The following is a 23657-nucleotide window of genomic DNA, read 5'->3' as shown; positions in this document are numbered from 1 at the left end:
GAAAGGGTAAGCAGATCCTGTTAGTACAAACCCGGTGACAAGTCTTATTCGGTAGGTCATATTCGTGGACAAGGGGACGGGATTGTAGTTGCGACAATTGGAACATATCCATTGTCATCTGTGAAACAGATATTCCTTAACGGTCAACCAACTCGTGATGGCGTCCGTAAAATTAACAAACGGACGATTTCAACTCCACCACGTGGAACTTAAAATATTTATTTGAAATCGTTATCAATCATCGACTGCACTGTTAGATTGCCTCATCGACGAACTGTTTCAATAATGGTACGACCTTTCGTAACCTAAAAAACAAAAACAAAACATTAGGAAATTATAACATAATCAACATTATTAAAACAAGTGCCAAACGACAAGGGTGTTTTTATATAATATGATTCAATTTTACTTTAGTCTTTAACCCAGTTTTTGTAACGGTCAATAAAAACAGATTCTTAAATACATTATTGTTCGTATCAACCACCTGTCTTGTTGCATAAGCACTTAATAGCAAATACTAGTTAAGTTATTAGACAAAATAGACTAATAAAGATAAAACTACTTGCCACGAATACAACATCCATTGTAAGAATGACAATCGTAGTAGTCCTTGCTATTATAATAATAGTAGCCATGGTTGTTATAAAAATAGTAATTTTTTGGACATCCGTAATTGTTGGTGCAGTAGTAATGGAGTTTGCTGTATGGGTTACCTAAAAGCCAAAGAAAATAAAAAGAAAACATCAAAAAGAATACTGTTTAAAATTAGGAAATAAAATAAAATCATTACTAAGATGTTTATTACAACCCAAATATGAATGATTAGATATATGTGATGGATGAATAAAATCAACATTTGATGTTTTACCTTATATGGTCATAATACATAAAACAAATTCGCTTTTATAACTTTCTTTCTTCAGTGGATTTAAGCTAGCTCTTCCACGACTTGGGGTATTATTATGCACTTTGATAAAACTATATTGTGCCTTACGTTTGTAGTTTCTATGTACGCTTTCACGAGACGTTTTTAAATATACATGTAATGTTCACTCACTTGAATTAGGTCCACTTCAATTACGATTATGATGTAGTATAGCCGTTAACCTAACTGTACTCTTATAAAAGAAGGCTTTGTTATTACGTTTGTAAAATTTTAAATAAAGTTGAAGGTGAGGTTTCAGGTGAGTTGAAATTAACTGTTTGAAAACATCTATAGGGTTTTTATTTTTTGTTTTAAGTATCGTTGATTTCATAAAAGTTTAATAAAAATACAATGAAGATACCAGATGGACATTTGAAATCATTAGTCCAATTTAAAGAGATAGTAACATTAAAAGAATGTCCAAGTCCACTTAAGGTTAAATTTGCCTGAGTGATCTTAAACCTTATTTCTAAATAACTTGTTTATTTATCAACGGAGAATTTGAGAATGGTATGCTTTGAATCATTTCAGTATTACCGAAGCTGTGACTACTGAATTGGTGAAACCCTTTGGGACTAGCAGTCCATCAGCAGCGGTATCGACCTAGTGTATGAAAATAACACTCTGTAAATTTCTATGCACCCGAAGTGCTTTTCATGAGTTAAATTCATCAGGAACGTTCATAGCCAAAAGATTGCACCTTACGGATGTATAAAAGTAATACTTGAATCTTTTCAAAAGTCATTTTCAAAGTTGGTTTATTTTTCCCCGGTTATATTTTTAGCGTTGGTCATGATATTGTTACTTTCATCTGTAGGATGATAAAATTTTTGCTTATGTTAATGAATTAACTTGAGCAAATATTTTTTGTGTTTCCTATTATGTTTTCGGACTCGTGTATTTATTAATTAATGAGATACCATACTGATAATTTATGTTGTGTACATGAGACTCATCAGTGGCGCTCAAATAAAAAAAGTGGAAGGGCCAATTAACCATACAGTTGTAGAGCACTGCAAATAAATTTTCCGAATGTTTGTTAACACAGGGATGGGTAACAAAGATTAAATTTTATTAAATAAATAATAAAATTGAGGATGGAAATGGGAAAAATGTCAAAGACACAATAAACCGACCAAAGAGCAGATAACAATCTACTTCAGGTTGAAGAAGTTATAGAATACAAACATTTCAACAGTAACTAGAATGGTTTTTGCTTTCGGTAAAAAATTGATATATAATTTTATTAATACTCACGTGGGAGACAGCATCCTGCATAATAGTGGCAATTGTACTTGTAAGACCTATTGCCATATTTACAATACCCATTGTTGTCATAGTAATTATATCCTGATTGACATCCATTATTAGTGCAATATCCTCTACCTCTGTTATCAAAATGTCCCTCGTAATTGTTGTAAGATATATCTACAAGATGATAGTTTTGACAAATGTAAATAAGAAAGTATTTCAAAAGTAAATTGTAACTTAATATCAAACACAATGCACATATCTAATGAAACAACAACGATGATTGTACAAAATGCTTAAATATGATATAACTACTTACCTACAAGACAACATATTGAGTCGCTTGGACACCCGTATGAGTACTTCGTGGCAGCTTTGAACCCTTTGCGACAATTTTTAATCTCGCAATATCCTCCCACTTTGTAGCATTGTGGCTGATAATCGCCAGAGTAACCTTTAGAATAAAATTTAGAAAAGATTACGTTGATGAAGGGAAGTAGGAGTAGAGCAAAGAGGCAATAGAAATTTCAAATACAAATCTATTAAAATACAAAGAAGACTGATGATTAAAAATTAATATCTTAAACAAAAAACCAAACGTATTTACAGAAAGATAAGCCATATCTGCTTGCAAAGTTTAAAAAGATGTGGAATTATTCAAAAGCAAACAATATATGCACTACTTCCAATGAACGCAATAACATACCCTTTCTCAATCAATGTCATGTAACACTCATATTTGTTTGAAATTAGGATATAAATTATATTATAAAACGATACGTCTAAGCATATCTTTTCCATATATCCATTGTGTGAAAACAAATGTGAATTTGACTTCCAATCACAGTAATTCTTTACGGCGTCCATTTATTAATCTTCCCTTTAAAGCACAATTTATGCATTCCTTTTCACAGGTGTTCAAGATTGAACGCTGGCTGTTACATATTTAAATTTTATGTCTTTTTAGAGGATGCAACTAGTAAGCCGGAACTACTCTCAAATTTGGAGCATCGGAGTAATCTCATGTTTTGTTTAGGGGAAAACTGTGTTGATTAATCTGCAGTGTGTGTGTGGGTTTGTTTTAAGAATAAGGAATATTTGTGTAAAGGGAGAAGAAGTCCAATGTTTATTACAGTTGCATGCATGGGAAAAGGGACATTGATTGTATGCGCTCTCACAAATTATTTTTATTTGTAAGAACCCCATCTGATTTACATAGTGTTTTCTGTTGGTAGCTTCACCATAACACGATAGACTGGTTTGATTCCCGACAGAGTATATTTTGAATAGGTTACGTGGTTAGGTTTCTGTGGTTTTAGACCTATTTTGAATGAAAACTTATGTAATATTGGGAATTCAGTAGCTTTAATTCCGTCCAGAAATTCATACAAAGTAAATTTTGTAATATCATAGGATCATTAAACCGCTTTACACTTAATATTTGTATAGTAAATCACATCTAATTGTTCATTCAAAATATAAAACTTTCTCTGGTTTTAAAAAATTCGTTGATAAGTGATATTCAGCATAATTACCGGGTAGATGTTCATGCAACCACATTCGTAAAAAAAACTGAATAAAACATTTACTAAAGAAGTAGCGTTTTTATTGTGTTTTTTCTAAATCGAAAATGAGGTGTTATTGTAAATCTGAATCCCACTGTTTATAGACGTGAGGTATTCAATAGAGTTGCATTGTTTTATAAATATTTTCAGAATTCCAGTTCTTCGTTTTATGGCAACCAGAAAAAAGATATATGACGGATCTGGGTTTTTTTTTTGTTGTTTTTTTTTTGTGTTATATAAATCCATCGGTAAATGAATTATCTTAGATTTAAGAGGATATATTTCATTGGTATTACTGAGATTCAAAATAAACAACACACACATGCTCAACCTTAACATTTGAAAGACAGTACTGTTTAAACATATTGAAACACTAAAAGCCATATGATCAAAAGGGACCTAAAAATGATGTAATTCGATGAATTTGACTCTTTGTTGAAGGTCCGTATGGTCGTATAAGTGTCTATATGCCATTGTGTTTTTCTTTGTTGAAATAGTTTTTTTGTTTTTCTAGTGATTAAGATTATATTACTATGTTAATTGCTGTACCCCAATTGTTGACATTTTTACCTATAATGTATGTTTCTTTTGATCACACAAGGTTGTCAATATAATGGAATTCTATATGACTGTCATACAAGTGAGAGGTTTAGCTAGCTTTAAAACCAGGTTTAATCCACCATTTTCTACATGAAGAAATACCTGTACCAAGTCAGGAATATGACAGGTGTTTTCCATTTGTTTGATGTGTTTGAGCTTTCTCTAAAGGACTTTCCATTTTGGAGTTCGGTATTTTTGTTATTTCAGTTTTTTCAATAGCTCTTAACGTGCATTTTATTTATACATCATTTGCTTTCAAATGTTAGAGTTTGAGTGTTCGTTATGAAGGTAAATCCAGAAGAGCGCTTATGTAGAAAAGTGTTATTTTATTCATTAAATAATCTGTGAGATTTGAAATCAAAACCTAAAAAATTTAAATGAGACAGAAATCATTTCAGAAGATATTTTTTAGAATTTGGTCATGAAAATTATTGGCTCTTACCTTATGCTATGTTTTTTAAACTGGTATAATACATCTTTTGCGTACATTACCAATGCAAACCTGAAACACTGAAGGCATACACAATAAAGAAAAGGCTAATACATTGCTCTTACCTGCTCCACAGACAGCGGGGATCACAAAGACTGCGAGTAGTACCTGAATTGATGTCATATTGAAATCGAGTTATATTGCATGTTGATGCTGCTTTAAGTATGAAATAAAAGTCAGTTGTGAACAGATGTTTCACATATTATATGCAAAGAATATCAAAATATGCTTAAGAATTAGATTAAAATATTAAAAAACCACACAGTCATGTAATTCAAATGCGAAAGTCCTTAAATGAAAAAAAAAAACTATTCAGTATATTAATCGTATCGGAACATAATTTAAGTTTTTTATTTTTGAACATATCAAAATATGATAAGTAGTTTTATTTCACAACACATTAACAAAGGAAGCAATTATCAGTATGAAATTGCGTGCAATGTGCATGCAAAACATAAAATTAATCTGCAGTTTCAGAATTTATGAGAATATGATTACAAAATATGCCAAATTCATTTCTACACATAACTGATGACAATTTTATTTTCATCACATTCTGTTGAACCCTTGACTGTAGTACAAAGCCATGAATAAATCAAAGCATATCTAGGCCTGAACAAAATTTACTACTCCAGGTATCTGCACAACCAGTTCACGTATAAACAATAGTAAACAAGAAGAATACTGCACATTCTGAAAAAACTTATTTCATCGGGACAAAGATGAATCATAACAATCAGGTGGGAATCTAACAAAAGTAAAATCAATGCATTTTCTAGGTTTCAGACAGTCGGCAGGAGAATATTTACAAGCCAGGTTTTATTAGTTTAAACACATTAGACTCCTATTCAATTGTCATACAAGTGGGAGGACTAGTTGCTGATAAACCAAGTTTAACCCCCATTTTCTTCAAAGTTATGAATATGACATGTTTAGCTCATTTCGTTGATATAGTCGAGCGTTTTGTTTTTGTCTGTTCTAGCTGACTTTCCTGTTTTGATCAACCTTGGAATTTGGTATATTTCTTATTACGATTTTTGAACTTATGATATTTTCTTAACTGCAAAAAGGTCAATCTTTTAACAAAAAGGAATATTTTATGATGTTTTTTATTTGGATTTTTCTCATTCAATCTAACATGGGTTTATTTAATGTTAGACCATTTTTCGTTATAATGATCAAATCACCAAGCGAATTCAGTTATTGTTGATGACGAATTATCTTCGTATATTTCAATGGGTCTACTTTGTATGTCAATTGCAAAAAATGAAAACGAAGTTTTGGTTGAAATCAGCAGTATTTGTATATGTAAGAGGTAAGTAAGTATCGAACCTGTTCTGATATATTCATTTATTTTTGTGGGTACTAATTTTCGTGGAATGAGGAAAATTTATTTTATTTTCGTAGATATTTGATATCGTGGTTTTAATTAAATCTGCATACAAGACTGTGGAAATGTGTATATTGCTGGACGTATTAATGACTGGTTAACCTAGAATCACGAAATCAACGAAAATTGGTTGTCCCTCGAAAAAAATGAATCTACAGTATGCAAATGTTTTTCTCTCACTTAATTGGAAACAATTTAACACTTATATATAAAACAAACAAATCAAGCATTCAAAATTTATGTTTTTAAAGATAAGAATAATGGATCGGATTATATCTTCTTTATGAATGGGGCATTCCGGTATGTCAGTGAAAGTACAATTTTTTTTTAGATAACGCAACTTTTTAATGTTTTGCTCTTAATTTTTGTGACAAGGCATTCTTTCCACGAATCCTGGATGCAAGAATGGAATTCAATCCAGTTCATTTTAAAGCAAGTTCTTAATAACAAAACCTCTTTTTTGATATTTTTCTGGTATTTTTCTAAGTCTGAGGAATTTTAATTCTGTGTGAAAGATACATTTTTATCATTTCTAATTTCATACGGGTAAAAGAAAAACACATACAGGGACAGCTCGAAATTCAGGAAATGATTTGCGCTAAAAGAAATTGGTTAGAAGGGAAATAAATTTGGAGTTTAAAACGCTAGAAAGATACCAATAGGGGGATGGGGGTTGGAAAACCCCATAGTCGAAGAAAGTTAGTCAACAACATATCCAAAGGAAAAAAGACGATCACACAAAATAAAACGATATTCTCAACTTTTGTTTACCTTAATATGAATTAATAAAGATTATAATTTTAGGAATTGTTTTTAAAATTTTTCTATGTAATCCTTTTTTGACCAGATTGTAACCATACCGTTGTTATTCAACCGATACACTTGTATGTTAGGGGCTGAACATAAATTCGCTTATTTATAGTTTGGAAGACACCTGAATTATCTGAATTATAAATTTATTTCATTGAATATCTATAAAAAATGTCTTTTTTGGCATGTATTACGATTGTGTTTTCCTGTTCTGTTTATGCCTTTGCTATTGCAATCTTGTGTATGAATTTAGTACAATGGCGTGCAGTCACCAATATTAGATATTTGACAGCATCAAATATATAAATAGGTAAACTTTTTAAAAAATTCGAGCATTCTTTGATTGTTTAATTTTTTTTTATGTTTAATATAGTTTTTTTTTGTTTTGTTACACTAATTGTCATTTCATGTTTTTGTTTTTCGCTTACAGTAATAAAAGTTTTAATGGGTATGGTTGAAATCTAGAAAAAAAACAATAAGTACTTTGAAGATTTTGGGCGATTTAAAAACAGAAGTGTATTTTTAAGATCGTATGTCGACCTCCCGTGTTCTTTGGATTTACACCGGCAGGTTAAGGCACTTTTAAAAAAAATAGGCACTGATTTTTGATGATCTCATCGCAATCTAAATCTGACGTCATTTTCTAAACTATTCGACACGTGATTGGCTAACACGTTTCGTCGACGTCAAGTTTGAGCTTGTCACGAACAGCTGATCGGGTACCTTGTTATGATAGAAGTCAGTGTCAACAGTCCAAACACGTTAACATAGAAGAATGTTGCTTATATTTTGAGGTAAGTTTGTTTTAAATTATTTCAGCTTTCTACTGCCGAGGATCGTTGATATTCATTTCACTGATGATTGAGTCTCGATTGAGTAGTATGAATATAGAGAAAGTCGTATTGTTTACTTAAAAAACGGGGTTATTTGTTATACGTTTCGCTGTCAACATGACGAGAGCAGTCTGTATAGACATACTTCCTATGAATTATTTATGCAAGTAAACACTATTTAACTGGCTTATAAACAATCATATCTTCATTGAACATTGACATTGACCAAGTAACTTTATGTCGACATTTTGCAGACTGACCTGCCATGCACATTTAAATAGGGGCCCTAAATGGCTATCAACAATGCAACGTAAGGGGTGGAATTTGTTAAAAGTCCAAGCACAATGCCCGCCAGCCCCCTCCCCCCTTTTCCCCCTCTCCTCTTAATTCGCCTCTTATGCATGTCCTGATTCGAATTTTATGTTGGAGGCAAACACTTTAACATTTTTTAAAAGATCTATTAGGTATATTTGAGCATGAATCTTCAGATTGTGCTGATTGCACATGAAAATCATTTCCTTTCTAGGTGTTTATTCCAATGTTAAATATATTACAAAACAAACAAAAAACAAAAAATATATGCATAAATGGCACTGTGCATGCAATCATACTAATGGCTTGGCAGGCACATGAGATGTTAAGATATGTTAAAAATTAGAACTATTATTTATTATCATGGCCATAACTGATAAACAACTTTTCATTTATGGTTTTAAATCTGATAGTCATCATACTATCATTTTGAATCATCCCTTTTTGTGTACATTTAAATTTTGTCTTTATTCATTGGTTCTTGTTTCTTATGTTTATATAGTCATAAGATTATATAAAATGTTTATTTGTAACATTGATTCACTATAAAAATTTGTATCTGAAGTCTCTGTTTCTTTGTGTAGATCTTTTCACATTTTGACAAGCATCTTTTAAAACAATTTACATCAATATTATTTATGTTTATTTACAATTTGGTATGTATAAAATTTAGTTTGAAACCTTTCAGTAATTATTGTAACTTCTTTTGCAGATTTATTTACACCATGCACACAGGAAATTGACATGTTAATGCCTAAAGACATGTAGTTTCTATAATATCAAACAAGAGTTCTACACAATGTAAGTATTATTTTATAATGTACGAGTCTTGCTGGGGGTCCTTCAGTTCTTTATTCTTTTTTTTTATACCATTTTTTCTATTCTTCATCTATTTTGCCTAGTTTTCTCTATTCTCTGTATTTTAACACCCCATTATTCTCTTTTATTATTGGTCCTTTTTTATTCTTTAATTTTTAAGCCCTTTATTCTGCACTTTTTGCCCATAAGGATTATTATCTATTCTGTAAACACCATTTAGACCCTCATATGTTAGGTGTATATATAACTTTTCTGATGTATTGAGTTACATCCACTCAATATTGAAAAAGTCATATTAATTAATAACACATTAGTAAAGATTGTGATGGGTAGATATCAGTTAAAGTAAGCTGTAGTTAAAATCTTTATTGTACTTTTACAGAAAACTCATAAATCAAAAGTTCATTTCAAATCAATGTTGAACTTTTTTCCAAGTTTACTTTGAATTCCATAATGATTTAGGAACACAAAATTTTGACTGAAGTTTTGTATTAGTATCATAACATGAATACCAATAACTTTAAAATGCCACTAAATGTTTACATCATTTTTTTCAGTTCATGTATCAAGATGACTTGGAGGCAATGATGTTATAAAAGTTTTTACAAACTGAAATTGGAAAAAGTAATCAGAGAAAAAGAGAAACCACTTGTTTTCTTTGAAGATCAACACACACATGGAAATTGTCAGACAATTTATAACCATATATTGAGATAGTTTTAGATCTATGCATGAAAAAAGTGAAATGAATGTTTTAAAGATAAAAGCTTGAGGACATATAACAAAACTATAGCAGTGCTGAATATGAAATAACCCATGCCATGTTACATGTGACTAGTGGAATGAAGCAATTTCAGTATGACAACTAAAGGAAAAATTACATGACTGTTCAAACTGACTCTGGAACATTGAAGACAAAGACATGAAAGTATTATTGTTTTTAAAAAGATCCATTTACACATGTTACATTTTTCTGATCCATACTAGTTTCAGTGAACTACCTATTTGAAAATGTTTTTAAAAAACATTGAAAAAAAACTTTATCAGGGCTGAGCAGATTAAAGTTTCTCATGAAACATGAGTTTGATAGAAGGGACTTCATACTTCCATGCACTAGTGCTGCTTAAACGTATTCTTTTCTTATCAGGAGAATCATTTTGTTTTAGAAAGACTTTATTGCCGTCTAGGATAGTTATCTTTCTATACCAATCCTCGGTCATCTTAAAGTCGTAAAAAGCCTATGAGAATTGAAGTTAAGAAAGTAACCAAGTTAATTTTACTTACAATCGGCACATATGTGGAGTTAGAAATGAACATAAGGTTACGAAAGCTCAAGATTACAAAGTATAACGTTAAAGTTTCACCCATTTTTTCCACTCATGACATTCGTATGCACCGTGATTCTTTCAAGATTCATGAACACATTCAAGTATAAAATGAAAAAATATAACGTTGATTTTCATCTTTAATGTGTCCATTTCTAGTCAAAAACTATCACAATGTCGTTTATTTCTTTCCCGGCACTTTGACACCGTAAAGGGAAATAATCTATCTGAATCATTTCAGTGTTTAAATGTCGCCGTGAAAGGACTTGAGTATCATTCATTTATAAAGATGCATTTGCGCACCCCGTTAATAATAATTGATCTCTTTAAAACTTTATTATTTATATATTCTTGGAAAGCTCATGAATACCAAGATTGCTGTTTCTTTTTTTTTTAAATGAACATTACACTTTGACAAGGAAGTTGTTTTTTGGTGTGGGCATGGTTGGGTTGTATGACACTTCTGTTATTTTTTTATTAGAAAAGGGCATATTGTAAGAAAGAAACAGCTGTTACAGGAAAGATAACATCTTTTTCCACCAAATACAACTTTATTTTCATTCATTGGTGTAGTTTTTTGGGGTGCAACGGGCTCTTAAAATTGAAGGTTTACACGCCATCTTTGAATGTTGCCCGTTACCATGGTTACCAGGTGGGTGTTCTGAGACACCAGAAACTAAAAGTTTGGATGCTATAAGGGATGATCAAAATTATTTCTGTATATGAAAGTTTCTTGACTAAAATTCAAAATAATTTCAAATTTTAATGATTTTTTTTATGAATAAATAGCCTTTTTACTGTAGAACAGCTTTAACCTACCTGCGTATGTCTCGTTTAGTTTTTACCTCATTTTCGTATTACCTGTATATCCCATTCCATCCCCTAATGCAATACTCGTTTCAAATTGGTAATCTGATTTCGGTCAAAACTATGGATAGATGACGCCTTTATATTTACAAAGGTGAAGTCAGTAAAACGAACGCAACTCTTTTGTCGCATGACGACTATTAAATGGAAATGCATTTGATTTTCATTTATTTAAAAGACAAGATGATTCCGGAATCATTTTCATTATTCAAAGTACAATATGATTCCGGTACACCGGATTTAGAAATTTTTCAAGTAATTTATTTGACATTATTGGATACATATGTGAAATATTTGTTGCTTGCTTTAATTTACCTTTTACGCATTTTAATACAATAACATAATAATGCAAAAGTATATTTTTATTTTGTAATTATTCACGACGATTTAAGTATAACAGTAAATATATTATAAGCAAGACTGTATTTTACCTCAAAGTAATATAAGATTTATTTAGGTGGTACACGTATGGTAGTTATTGATGGATAAGTACATATGATTCCATTTTCTATACTTGTATTCATTACTTTTTTTGTAACTTATCTATTAGTTATCCTAGTTTTTGTACATCTCTTTTTTTACAAATAATATTAAACGTTTCTTTTTCTTCATCTGCATGAAACTCATTTTTCTTGAATTTTTACAAGTGTTTTCTCTTTTATTCATGCGTAAAACAAGCACTGTTTTACATACATACATACCTTCAATTACCAGTCATGGATATATATTCCAAATACCGTTTCGATTCCTAACATCACTGACGAGACATTAATTGTCGAAATCCGGATATGGTGTACTAATTTTTGCACCTTTTGTTTGCGGTATACCATCTTTTCCGCAAGCTTAAGTTTATTTTTTTCTGTTTGGTATTAAATTAATAGTTAAGATCCATTTTGTTACATCTGGTGATCCGTTTATTTGGCAATCGCCAATGGCAGTCAGCAGGGTTTAAGAACATCTGTTGTTCGACCTGCTAGTCAAATGCGTTTTGGTAAAATATACTTTTTCACTTTTTTGGTCTTTTGGAAAATGTTCTTTGTGCTGTATTTAGACCCCTCTACCAAGAAATTTGTTTTGCATGCACACGTATAAAAATTGCGGTTTTTATCCAACGCAATCATAGGTTTGAACGTTGTTTTCAATTTAGACTTGTTTATAGTTTTTCGTTTGGGCTTGTATTATATTTGCCTTCGGGTTTATATGATCCGTTCATCCTATTACGACTCTTCAAAATTCAAGAGTCTATCCTAAATTGAGGTAAATTATATGGCCTTCCAAATACCGTTTCGATTCCAAACATCACTGAAGAGACATTAATTGTCGAAATCCGGATATGGTGTACTAATTTTTGCACCTTTTGTTTGCGGTTTACCATCTTTTCCGCAAGCTTAAGTTTATTGTTTTCTGTTTGGTATTAAATTAATAGTTAAGATCCATTTTGTTACATCTGGTGATCCAATTATTTGGCAATCGCCAATGGCAGTCAGCAGGGTTTAGGAACATCTGTTGTTCGACCTGCTAGTCAAATGCGTTTTATTAAAATATACTTTTTCACTTTTTTGGTCTTTTGAAAATGTTGTTTGTGCTGTAGACCCCTCTACCAAGAAATTTGTTTTGCATGCACACGTATAAAAATTGCGGTTTTTATCCAACGCAATCATAGGTTTGAACGTTGTTTTCAATTTAGACTTGTTTATATATATATATATATATATATATACATATCACAAAATAACTTATAACACCAGCTATAGTTCATTGTTTTATGGAACATAAGGAATACATGTTACGCTCTTTTTTACCTTTTATCTGTTGCTTTGTTGATGTCAGTGATGATTAATCACCAATCAAAGGAAACTTACCTCTAAGATTTCGCTTTTCAAATTGTAACGATGACAAGAATATGCGTTGACAAGTAAACGAGTAAAATTAGATCTGAATTTTATTCAAACCTATGATTTAGATCAAAAGATGCTTAAATCTACATCATTTGATCTCCGGTGAATAGTTGTCTCATTGGAAATCATACCGCATCTTCTTAACGTCCCCGTTCGTCGCGTTGTGGGAGACACAGACATACTGGGCGTCCGTCCGTCTGTAAGGTCTTGTAAGTGTACAATTCTTGCCAAATCATTATGAAATTCATATCAAAGGTTTAGATCAGCAATATATCGGACAAGATCGAAAATCAGTGACGATCAACTATTCTTAAAAAGTTATACCCTTGGAAATATTAATTATAAGGAAATTGCATATCTATCAAAATTTTAAAGAACAAATTAATATTTTTTTTTTGTTATTGCCCTTTTACAGATAAAATACGTGCTAAGCGGGAGACATTTAAACCTTGTTCTTTTATTTCTATATAGTTTGAATTATCTACTTTCAGACATTTCATTGTCAAAAGTTTGGAATGAGAAATTCAAATAAACATATGGGAAGCAGCAAATCTAATTGGAACACTGGTTGAGTTTTAAAGGAGAGGGTTGAATTCTTAAAAAGAATAAAAACCATTTTTTGAAATTTTTGAGAATTTTGTGTTGATGGTAGATCTTTGGTGACTATGAAATCATTTATTTATTTACAAGTGTTTGTAGAACCACAACTTTATATATTGTATAGAGACCAATATATAGTTGAAAATGCTCGTCTTTTTTTCTATATATGTATCATGAGTTGCATTCTCATTTACATATTCCAATAGCTCCCACTGTTCGTAATGAAATTAATAGCTTATGCTTGACGGTAATATTTGCCTGTCTGATATAAATTTACTGTAGTTGTTTGTAAATCGAAAGTGTTAGTGAAAACTGTTTGGTGCAAATGTCTTCGTTGAATCAATTAGGAACGATAAACAAAGCATATCATTAAATCTAATCAATGATGTAGCTTTATATATTGATATCTAAAATACAGTATGAACTCGGACAAATTCAACATTTCTAAATACGTTAATTGGAATCTTTACATCTATTGATTTCACTTGCAGCTGATATTTAGACGAAAATTCTTCAATACGGTCTCGGTTCTGAAAAACGAAATAAAAATATATTAGATAATAGTTGATGCATATACCTTAATATAATTTATCATAAACACCTATTAAACAAGACCTTAGTCTTTATACATGTCGCTGCTTTATATATTGAAAATTTTAGAAAAATCATATGCAACAAGACGAATTACAAATTCTAAAATCCTGAATTTGAAATCATACTCTATTATCGACATCACTTTTAGCTGCCCATTTACACGATCTACGTTCAATATTTATTTGCAAGGGCTTTTTCTGTAAAATAAAGACCACTTTAATGTTTAAAATTACCATTGTTTTCGACTTATGAGTTAGAATATCAATTTTATATCTTTCATCTCTCTTTAACGTACTACAAGTGTATTATTTATTCATGTAAAAAGTTATTAGTAATTTGATTTCTTTCTTCAGAAAACTCTAGTAGAACATTCTTGATTTATCAGACCAAATACGTGGAAAGGTATATTTTGAATCATGTTCCGTGTATAGCAATGAGTAGAAGTATACCTTATACATGAGGGTCTGTTGAAAACAAAACTTTACGACTAAAGAGATGATTTCAGCTTCGCAATTGTGAACTTTCCATTTCTATGTAGCAACATTCCAGCAGCGTCTGAATACGGAGTATATATCTCCCAGTTGATACCATATTTCAGGGCCTGTATTTCCTATCATGATTTCCTAGATAGAAGGAAGGTCGCTGCTCACAATGAAGCTATTTAACCAAGAGTTCCAAGTGGTGAAGTTGAAATCATCCTTTCGGAAATTTTACGGACGCCATCACGAGTTGTTTGACTGTTAAGGAATATCCGTTTCACAGATGATAGCGGATTTGTTCCAAATGTCGTAACTACAATTACCCCTTTTCCCCGAATGTGATCACCAAATTAGACTTATTACCGTGTTTGTACTAACATGAGAAACACGACGGGTGCCGCATGTGGAGCAGGATCTCCTTACCCTCCCGCCGCACTTGAGATCACCCTTGGTTTTTGGTGGGGTTCTTGTTGCTCAGTTATTAGTTTTCTATGTTGTATTTTATGTACTATTTTTTGTCTGTTTGTCTTTTCTTTTTTAGCCATGGCGTTGTCAGTTTATTTTCGATCTATGAGTTTCAATGTCCTTTTGGTATCTATGGCCTCTCTTTCAAACAATTCAAATTGCAATTGACATTTGAAAACAACGACCATCAAACAAATATGTATTCAATCCAAAATTCAAGCATTTTTGTAGATTAAGCTTCAGAGAACTTTTTGTTAGAATCAAGGTGTTTTTCTAAAGAGTAAAATTGTCGTCACTGAAACAAGATCTTTTTATTCACGTTAGTCAATCATTTTTATTTAACAAAGTTTAGCTAATTCAATTAAATTTGTTTTACTTAATATGAGGAATAACTGTGTAATTTCAAAACATTTTAATCATTTTGCATGACGAAATGTTCTTTAAAAACTTCCTAGAATTTAATGTACTACGTCTTCATTGTATAACTTTAGGACAACGAATGCATGAGGTCGTACAACGCATGATAATGTGTGCATTTGTCAATCAAAGTGTAATATCGTTTTTTACCTCAAGCATGGGTTCCCGAAATGACTTTCAAATTTTCCTAAAAGTTTAGAAACATAACTTTACTACATCAGTTAAATAGTCATTTGAGATTCGAGTCGAACGCACCTGCCACATGCAGAATTCAAACTCACAAACTCACAAACTCAGTGTTTATATGATCATTTTTGTCTTGGTAGCGATTAGAGGTAAAGGTGTCTTAGAAAACGGACTAATATTTGATGGAGAGTTGTCTCATTGGCACTCATACCACATCTTCTTATATCTAATAAAGACATTACTTAAATTTTGCTTCAGTTTTGCTTTGTACCGCTCTACTGAGTTTATCCAATTGCAACTGCTTTTGACCTGTTCTTATATTGTACTGTTACATCATTGTCACAGGTGACGGAGATTGTTTGAGCACTCACAAACATGGTTAACCCCGCCACAATCGATGTGCCTGTCCCAAATCAAAAACCTGTAGTTCAGTGGTTATGGTTGGTTCATGTCTGTCATATTTGTTTTTCGTAAATTGTATTGTTATAAATTAGGCCGTCAGTTTTCTAGTTTGAATTGTTTCACGTTTTTTGTGTTTATAGATAACTGCAATATAGGTTTTGCTTATTGTTGAAGGTCGTGAGATTCCCTATAGTTGCCTGCATCGACGTTGTTTGGACTCTGGTGGATAGTTGTCTCGCCGCATCTCCTTGTCTTATATTACTACTTGCCACAAATGCAACGTCCCTTGTGAAAACGACAATTTAAGTAGTCCTTCTTTTTAAATTAATAGTAGCCTTTGTTGTTATAGAAATAGCAGATGGACATTCGGAATCGATGGTGCAGTAATAACTTAATTTGCTGCATAGGTTATCTATGAAACATAATAAATCAATAGGAAAAATTGAGAAATATTACAGTGCACAATTCGCACCTAAATCAAAATCATTACTTATACCTTAAATGAATAATAGTCCAGCGGATATCAGAGCAATTGACCACTTTATGGTAAAAACATGACACTTGGCAAAGTGAAAGAATAAGCGATATAGACAAATTGCAGATATGGTGCCACGAAAAAAATCCAATAAGACCACAAAATGAAAGATGGCTGATATAAGGTTTTCAACACCATATCTAACTTTGATTAAGTCTAACAATATGTAAGAGTGCAGTAGTAAAAATATATCATCAATCTGATAATGACAGATAATCATCAAAATGGTGACAACATTCAAAATGGAGCCGCAAAATAATGTCAAAGTTTGACAGTATTCGTATATATACACTATCAATGTGGTATAGAGAGTTAACTAATTCGTGAAAAATAGCATTTGATATTGCCACAGCCCTTCATTGTATTAACAATACCAGGGAACATATATTAATTTCAAAATGGCGGTAAAACTCAAAAAGGTGCAGTCAAAAATGTCAAAATCTGACTATTTGTGCATATACATTATTGATGTGGTAAACAATGATTTCAATATGGCGCCTATGATCAGGTGGACATTTTTTACAGTTAAAGTTAATAATGTTTACTTGACTTTAGAAATCTTTCAATTTACTTGCAAATGCAGTGTAACCAACTTTAAGCACAGTCTAATGAAGTTTCTCTCTTACATTCTGATGAACATTTGCATAATGCTGTGCATTCAGGTGCTGCGTTTAAGCATTTACATACCCCTCGGCGACATCCTTTTTCACAGCCTAAGTGGATTAGCTCTTGACATTACATGGGAGCTTCAGCAATCAAATGCAGTTATGAAACAAACTCCAATTTCAAAACAAGCATGGAATCTATAAAATTCAAATCTGTTCGACTATTTTCCGATTCTTTATTTAAAATACACGGAAAAGCTATCCAAGAGCTAGAACTGTTCTTGCTTCATTCCCACTTCATTACACACTGGAGAAAGTATTGCCAGTTCATGTGGAACAGTTAGTCCAATTCATAGCTTATTTATCCTTGATACATCTATATGCAGCTTCAGTTACACTTAACCAAAGGGATACTACAAAGAACTTTGTCATATCTAAATTGCATAAGGATTTACTTTACATAGAACAAACCTACAATAAGACTACACGGCTCTAATAACTTTATCATTCCTATGACGGATAGCAGATGCTCCCCTAGTATTTGTACATCAATTTATTAATCTTTATTATAAATATTCATTTATTGTAGCATTTATTGCCATGTTCTGTATGACTGATTTTGCAACAAAAAATAGGTCTGTCTCTAGTACGACAGGACTGTAATTGTCAGGATCATCAACTCAAAATTGACATTAAGAATAGTAAAACAAATCAGAATGGTCATTCGACGTGCATCGTAATAAATAAATATACAGATAACGCAACTATTTGCCTAGTCTTATCTTCGAAGTACTTATTATAAGTCTGGTATCTTTGATCAGTTTATGCCCGTCATTTGGTTTCAGTTAGGGATAACTCATTTATTTATTTGACAGGTTATCTTTTACCCCAAATCAACTGCCAGCTATATCAAAAATCATAATCCTAAATTGCATTTGTTTTAGAATTGAAATTGGAGCCACAACAGAGACGAGCAATCAGGAATAAATGACAAAGCTTTTAAAAAGCTCAGAAGGTGGTTGTCGTGTGCATTTGAACGCTACATCATAATTCAGGTGATTTTTTTTTAATATCGTTTTAATTTTTCTTTTAAAAAAATATCAAACATTCATAAACTGATGTGAACAACATTATAGCAAAAACTTTTAAAAAGATTTCAAATGAGAAGATGATGATCTGTAAAGTACTAGTCTGACCCCGTCGCATGATCACGTGTCTAATTAAAGTGAGGCAACTAAACAGTGGTTGTCTTTTTGCCCTAAAAATGTTGTCATTATGCAAATTTGATGATGATGACTTAATTTTGATGGTCTCTTTCAAATCTATTCATTTTTATTGACAAACACTTAACATATTGTACATATATCGGTCTAATCCGTTTGTTTTTATTTGTATTCTTTGTTAGGTTTGCTATTGTATAATTAACCACGTATCCACGACGTTTCTTCTTATTTGATTTCAAAGAATAATTCATTTGTATGGTAAATTTTTCCTCATGGATTTAAACTGTAGTTTTTGTAAACCTATAGTGGTATCACAGATGAGCGAAACATGCAAAACTTAGTGCTTTCGATAAATATTTATTTATCAAATTAATTAGGAAATAAAAATTATGTATTCATGTTGCAATAGAAAAAGACAGGATATTGGGAATACATCCACGACACAAAATCAGTCTGTGCGCAGGAAAAAACACAAAAAGCAAAGTTGTTTATCTGTTGTACATGTATCGGTCTAATGACGACATATTGCTATTGTATAATTGACTACGTTTTACGTTTTGTCTTATTTATTTTCAAAGAATAATTTATTTTTTATGGTAAATTCTTCCTCATGGATTTAAACTGTAGTTTTTGTAAACCTATAGTGGTATCTGAGATGAGCAAAACATACAAAACTTAGTGCTTTCGATAAATATTTATTTATCAAATTAATTAGGAAAGCAAAATGATGAATTAAAAAGCTCGGAAGATGGTTGACATGTGCATTGTAACGCTATATCATAATTCCTTGGTGATTATTTATTTTTAATATCATTTTGACTTTTCTTTTAAAGACATATCGAACATTCATAAACTGATGTGAACAACATTATAGCAAAAACTTTAAAAGAAGGTTTCAAATAAGAAGATGATGATCTGTAAAGTTTGGTTTGCTATTATATCATTGACTACGTATCCACAACGTTTCGTCTTATTCATTTTCAAAGAATAATTATTTTTTTCATGGTATATTTTGCCTCGTGGATTTAGACTGTAGCTTTTGTAAACCTATAGTGGTATCAGAGATGAATGAAACATACATAACTTAGTGCTTTCGAATAATATATATTTCTTCATCAAATTATTTAGGAAAGAAAAATGATGTATTCATGTTGTAATAAAAAAAACTACAGGATATGGGGAATCCATACACGACACAAAATCAGTAAGTGCGCAGCAAAAAACACAAAAAACAAAGTTGTTTATCTGTTGGTATTTAAAAATAGTATGCACTAAGACTATTCAACATGTCTTAAAAGAGAGGCGACGGATACCAAAGGGACAATCAAACTCAAAAGTCGAAAATAAACTGACAACGCCATGGCTAAAAATAAAAAGACAAACAAACAACAGTACACACAACACAACATAGAAAACCAAAGACTGAGCACGAACCCCACTAAAAACTTGGGGTGATCTCAGGTGCTCCGGAAGCGTAAGCAGATCTTACTCCACATGTGGCACCCATCGTGCTGCTCATGTAAGAACAAACCTGGTGATAAATCTTATTCGGTAGGTCACATTCGGTGAAAAGGGAACGGGTTTGTAGTTACGACAATTGGAACATATCCTTTGTCCTCTGTGAAACAGATATTCCTTAACGGTCAACCAACTCGTGATGGCGTCCGTAAAATTTTCGAACGGACGATTTTAATATTACCACTTGGAACTTAAAATATTTATTTGAAATCATTATTAATCATCGACTGCATTGTTAGATTGTCTCATCGACGAACTGTTCAATAATGGTTTGACCTTTTCTAACCTAAAAAACAAAAATAAAACATTAGGAAATTATAACATAATCAACATTATTAAAACAAACGACAAGGGTGTTTTTATATAATATGTTTCACTTGTACATTAGGTTTAAATCCAGTTTTTTTTTTAACGGTCAATAAAAACAGATTCTTAAATTCATTATTGTTTGTATCAACCACCTGACTTGTTGCATAATATGAAAAAGAAGATGTGGTATGATTGCAAATGAGACAACCTTCACAAGAGACCAAATGACACAGAAATTAACAAATATAGGTCACCGTATAGGCACTTAATAGTAAATGCTAGTTAAGTTATTAGACAAAATAGACTAATAAAGATTAAACTACTTGCCACGAATACAACATCCATTGTAAGAATGACAATCGTAGTAGTCATTGCTATTATAATAATAGTAGCCATGGTTGTTATAAAAATAGTAATTTTTTGGACATCCGTAATTGTTGGTACAGTAGTAATGGAATTTGCTGTATGGGTTACCTAAAGGCCAAAGAAAATAAAAAGAAAACATGAAAAAGAATACTGTTTAAAATTAGGAAATACAATTTAATCATTACTAAGATGAGTACATACTAAAGATGAATGATTAAATATATGTGATGGATGAATAAAATCAACATTTGATGTTTTACTTTATATAGTCATAATACATAAAACAAATTCGCTATTATAACTCTCTTTCTTCATTGGATTTAAGCTAGCTTTTCAACGACTTTGGGGTATTATTATGCGCTTTGATGTAAAGTATATCGTGCCTTACGTTTGTAGTTTTCATGTACGCTTTCACGAGACGTTTATAAGTATACAAGTAAATTTCACTCACTTGAATTGGGTCCACTTCTGTTACGATAATGATGTAGTATAGCCGTTAATCTAACTGTACTCTTATAAGAGAACGCTTTGTTATTACGTTTGTATAATGTTAAGTTAAGTTGAAGGTGAGGTTTCAGGTGAGTTGAAATTAACTGTATGAAAACATCTATAGGGTTTTTATTTTTTGTTTTAAGTATTGTTGATTTCATAAAAGTTTAATAAAAATACAATGAAGATACCAGATGAACATTTGAAATCATAAGTCCGATTAAAAGAGATAGTAACATTAAAAGAATGTCCAAGTCCACTTAAGATTAAATTTGCTTGAGTGAGCTTAAACCTTATTTCTAAAAAACTTGTTTATTTATCAAATTATCAATTTAAGAATGGTATGTTTTAAATCATTTCAGTACTACCGAAGCTGTGACTACTGAATTGGTGAAACCCTTTGGGACTAGCAGTCCATCAGCAGCGGTATCGACCTAGTGTATGAAAATAACACTCTGTAAATTTCTATGCACCCGAAGTGTTTTTCATGAGTTAAATCCATCAGGAACGTTCATAGCCAAAAGATTGCACCTTACGGATGTATAAAATTAATACTTGAATCTTTTCAAAAGTCATTTTCAAAGTTGGTTTATTTTTCCCCGGTAATATTTTTAGCGTTGGTCATGATATTGTTACTTTCATTTGTAGGATGATAAAATTTTTGCTTATGTTAATAAATTAACTTGAGCAAATATTTTTTGTGTTTCCTATTATGTTTTCGGACTCGTGTATTTATTAATTAATGAGATACCATACTGATAATTAATGTTGTGTACATGAGACTCATCAGTTGCGCTCAAATAAAAAAAGTGGAAGAGCCAATTAACCATGCAGTTGTAGAGCACTGCAAATAAAATTTCCGAATGTTTGTTAACACAGGGATGGGTAACAAAGATTAAATTTTATTAAAAAAATAATAAAATTGAGAATGAAAATGGGAAAAATGTCAAAGAGACAACAACCCGACCAAAGAGCAGATAACAATCTACTTCAGGTTGAAGAAGTTATAGAATACAAACATTTCAACAGTAACTAGAATGGTTTTTGCTTTCGGTAAAAAATTGATATATAATTTTATTAATACTCACGTGGGAGACAGCATCCTGCATAATAGTGGCAATTGTACTTGTAAGACCTATTGCCATATTTACAATACCCATTGTTGTCATAGTAATTATATCCTGATTGACATCCATTATTAGTGCAATATCCTCTACCTCTGTTATCAAAATGTCCCTGGTAATTGTTGTAAGATATATCTACAAGATGATAGTTTTGACAAATGTAAATAAGAAAGTATTTCAAAAGTAAATTGTAACTTAATATCAAACACAATGCACATATCTAATGAAACAACAACGATGATTGTACAAAATGTTTAATTATGATATAACTACTTACCTACAAGACAACATATTGAGTCGCTTGGACACCCGTATGAGTACTTCGTGGCAGCTTTGAACCCCTCGCGACAATTTTTAATCTCGCAATATCCTCCCACTTTGTAGCATTGTGGCTGATAATCGCCAGAGTAACCTTTAGAATAAAATTTAGAAAAGATTACGTTGATGAAGGGAAGTAGGAGTAGAGCAAAGAGGCAATAGAAATTTCAAATACAAATCTATTAAAATACAAAGAAGACTGATGATTAAAAATTAATATCTTAAACAAAAAAACAAACGTATTTAAAGAAAGATAAGCCATATCTGCTTGCAAAGTTTAAAAAGATGTGGAATTATTCAAAAGCAAACAATATATGCACTACTTCCAATGAACGCAATAACATACCCTTTCTCAATCAATGTCATGTAACACTCATATTTGTTTGAAATTGGGATTTATATTATATTATAAAACGATACGTCTAAGCATATCTTTTCCATATATCCATTGTGTGAAAATAAATGTGAATTTGACTTCCAATCACAGTAATTCTTTACGGCGTCCATTTATTAATCTTCCCTTTAAAGCACAATTTATGCATTCCTTTTCACAGGTGTTCAAGATTGAACGCTGGCTGTTACATATTCAAATTTTATGTCTTTTTAAAGGATGCAACTAGTAGTAAGCCGAAACTACTCTCAAATTTGGAGCATCGGAGTAATCTCATGTTTTGTTTAGGGGAAAACTGTGTTGATTAATCTGCAGTGTGTGTGTGGGTTTGTTTTAAGAATAAGGCAACTTGTGTAAAGGGAGAAGAAGTCCAATGTTTATTACAGTTGCATGCATGGGAAAAGGGACATTGATTGTATGCGCTCTCACAAATTATTTTCATTTGTAAGAACCCCATCTGATTTACATAGTGTTTTCTGTTGGTAGCTTCACCATAACACGATAGACTGGTTTGATTCCCGACAGAGTATATTTTGAATAGGTTACGTGGA

At 31.5% G+C, this 23657-nt stretch overlaps 1 protein-coding gene across 6 annotated transcripts in view; it reads right to left on the bottom strand.

Moving 5' to 3' along the window:
* Nucleotides 1–203: 203 nt before the first annotated feature.
* Nucleotides 204–23657, bottom strand: part of LOC127703780 (keratin-associated protein 21-1-like) — a 53608-nt gene continuing 30154 nt past the window's right edge. The window contains exons 2-5 of one of the 6 annotated variants that reach the window (XM_052207860.1): nucleotides 22675–22809; nucleotides 22362–22532; nucleotides 567–713; nucleotides 204–305 (exon numbers count right to left, since the gene is read on the bottom strand). In XM_052207860.1, the coding sequence (XP_052063820.1) occupies nucleotides 280–305; nucleotides 567–713; nucleotides 22362–22532; nucleotides 22675–22809 (479 nt within the window). In that variant the 3' untranslated portion in view covers nucleotides 204–279. Of the gene's footprint in view, nucleotides 306–566; nucleotides 714–2182; nucleotides 2354–2495; nucleotides 2631–20293; nucleotides 20396–20745; nucleotides 20893–22361; nucleotides 22533–22674; nucleotides 22810–23657 lie in introns of those variants that run through there. The other 5 variants (XM_052207862.1, XM_052207865.1, XM_052207863.1 and 2 more) reach the window with 5 other exon arrangements.

The sequence above is a fragment of the Mytilus californianus genome, unplaced genomic scaffold (assembly GCF_021869535.1).
Source record: "Mytilus californianus isolate M0D057914Y unplaced genomic scaffold, xbMytCali1.0.p SCAF_50, whole genome shotgun sequence".
NCBI lineage: Eukaryota > Metazoa > Mollusca > Bivalvia > Mytilida > Mytilidae > Mytilus > Mytilus californianus.
Note: the sequence above shows the minus strand (reverse complement) of the source record. Positions and strands in the feature narration are given on the sequence as shown.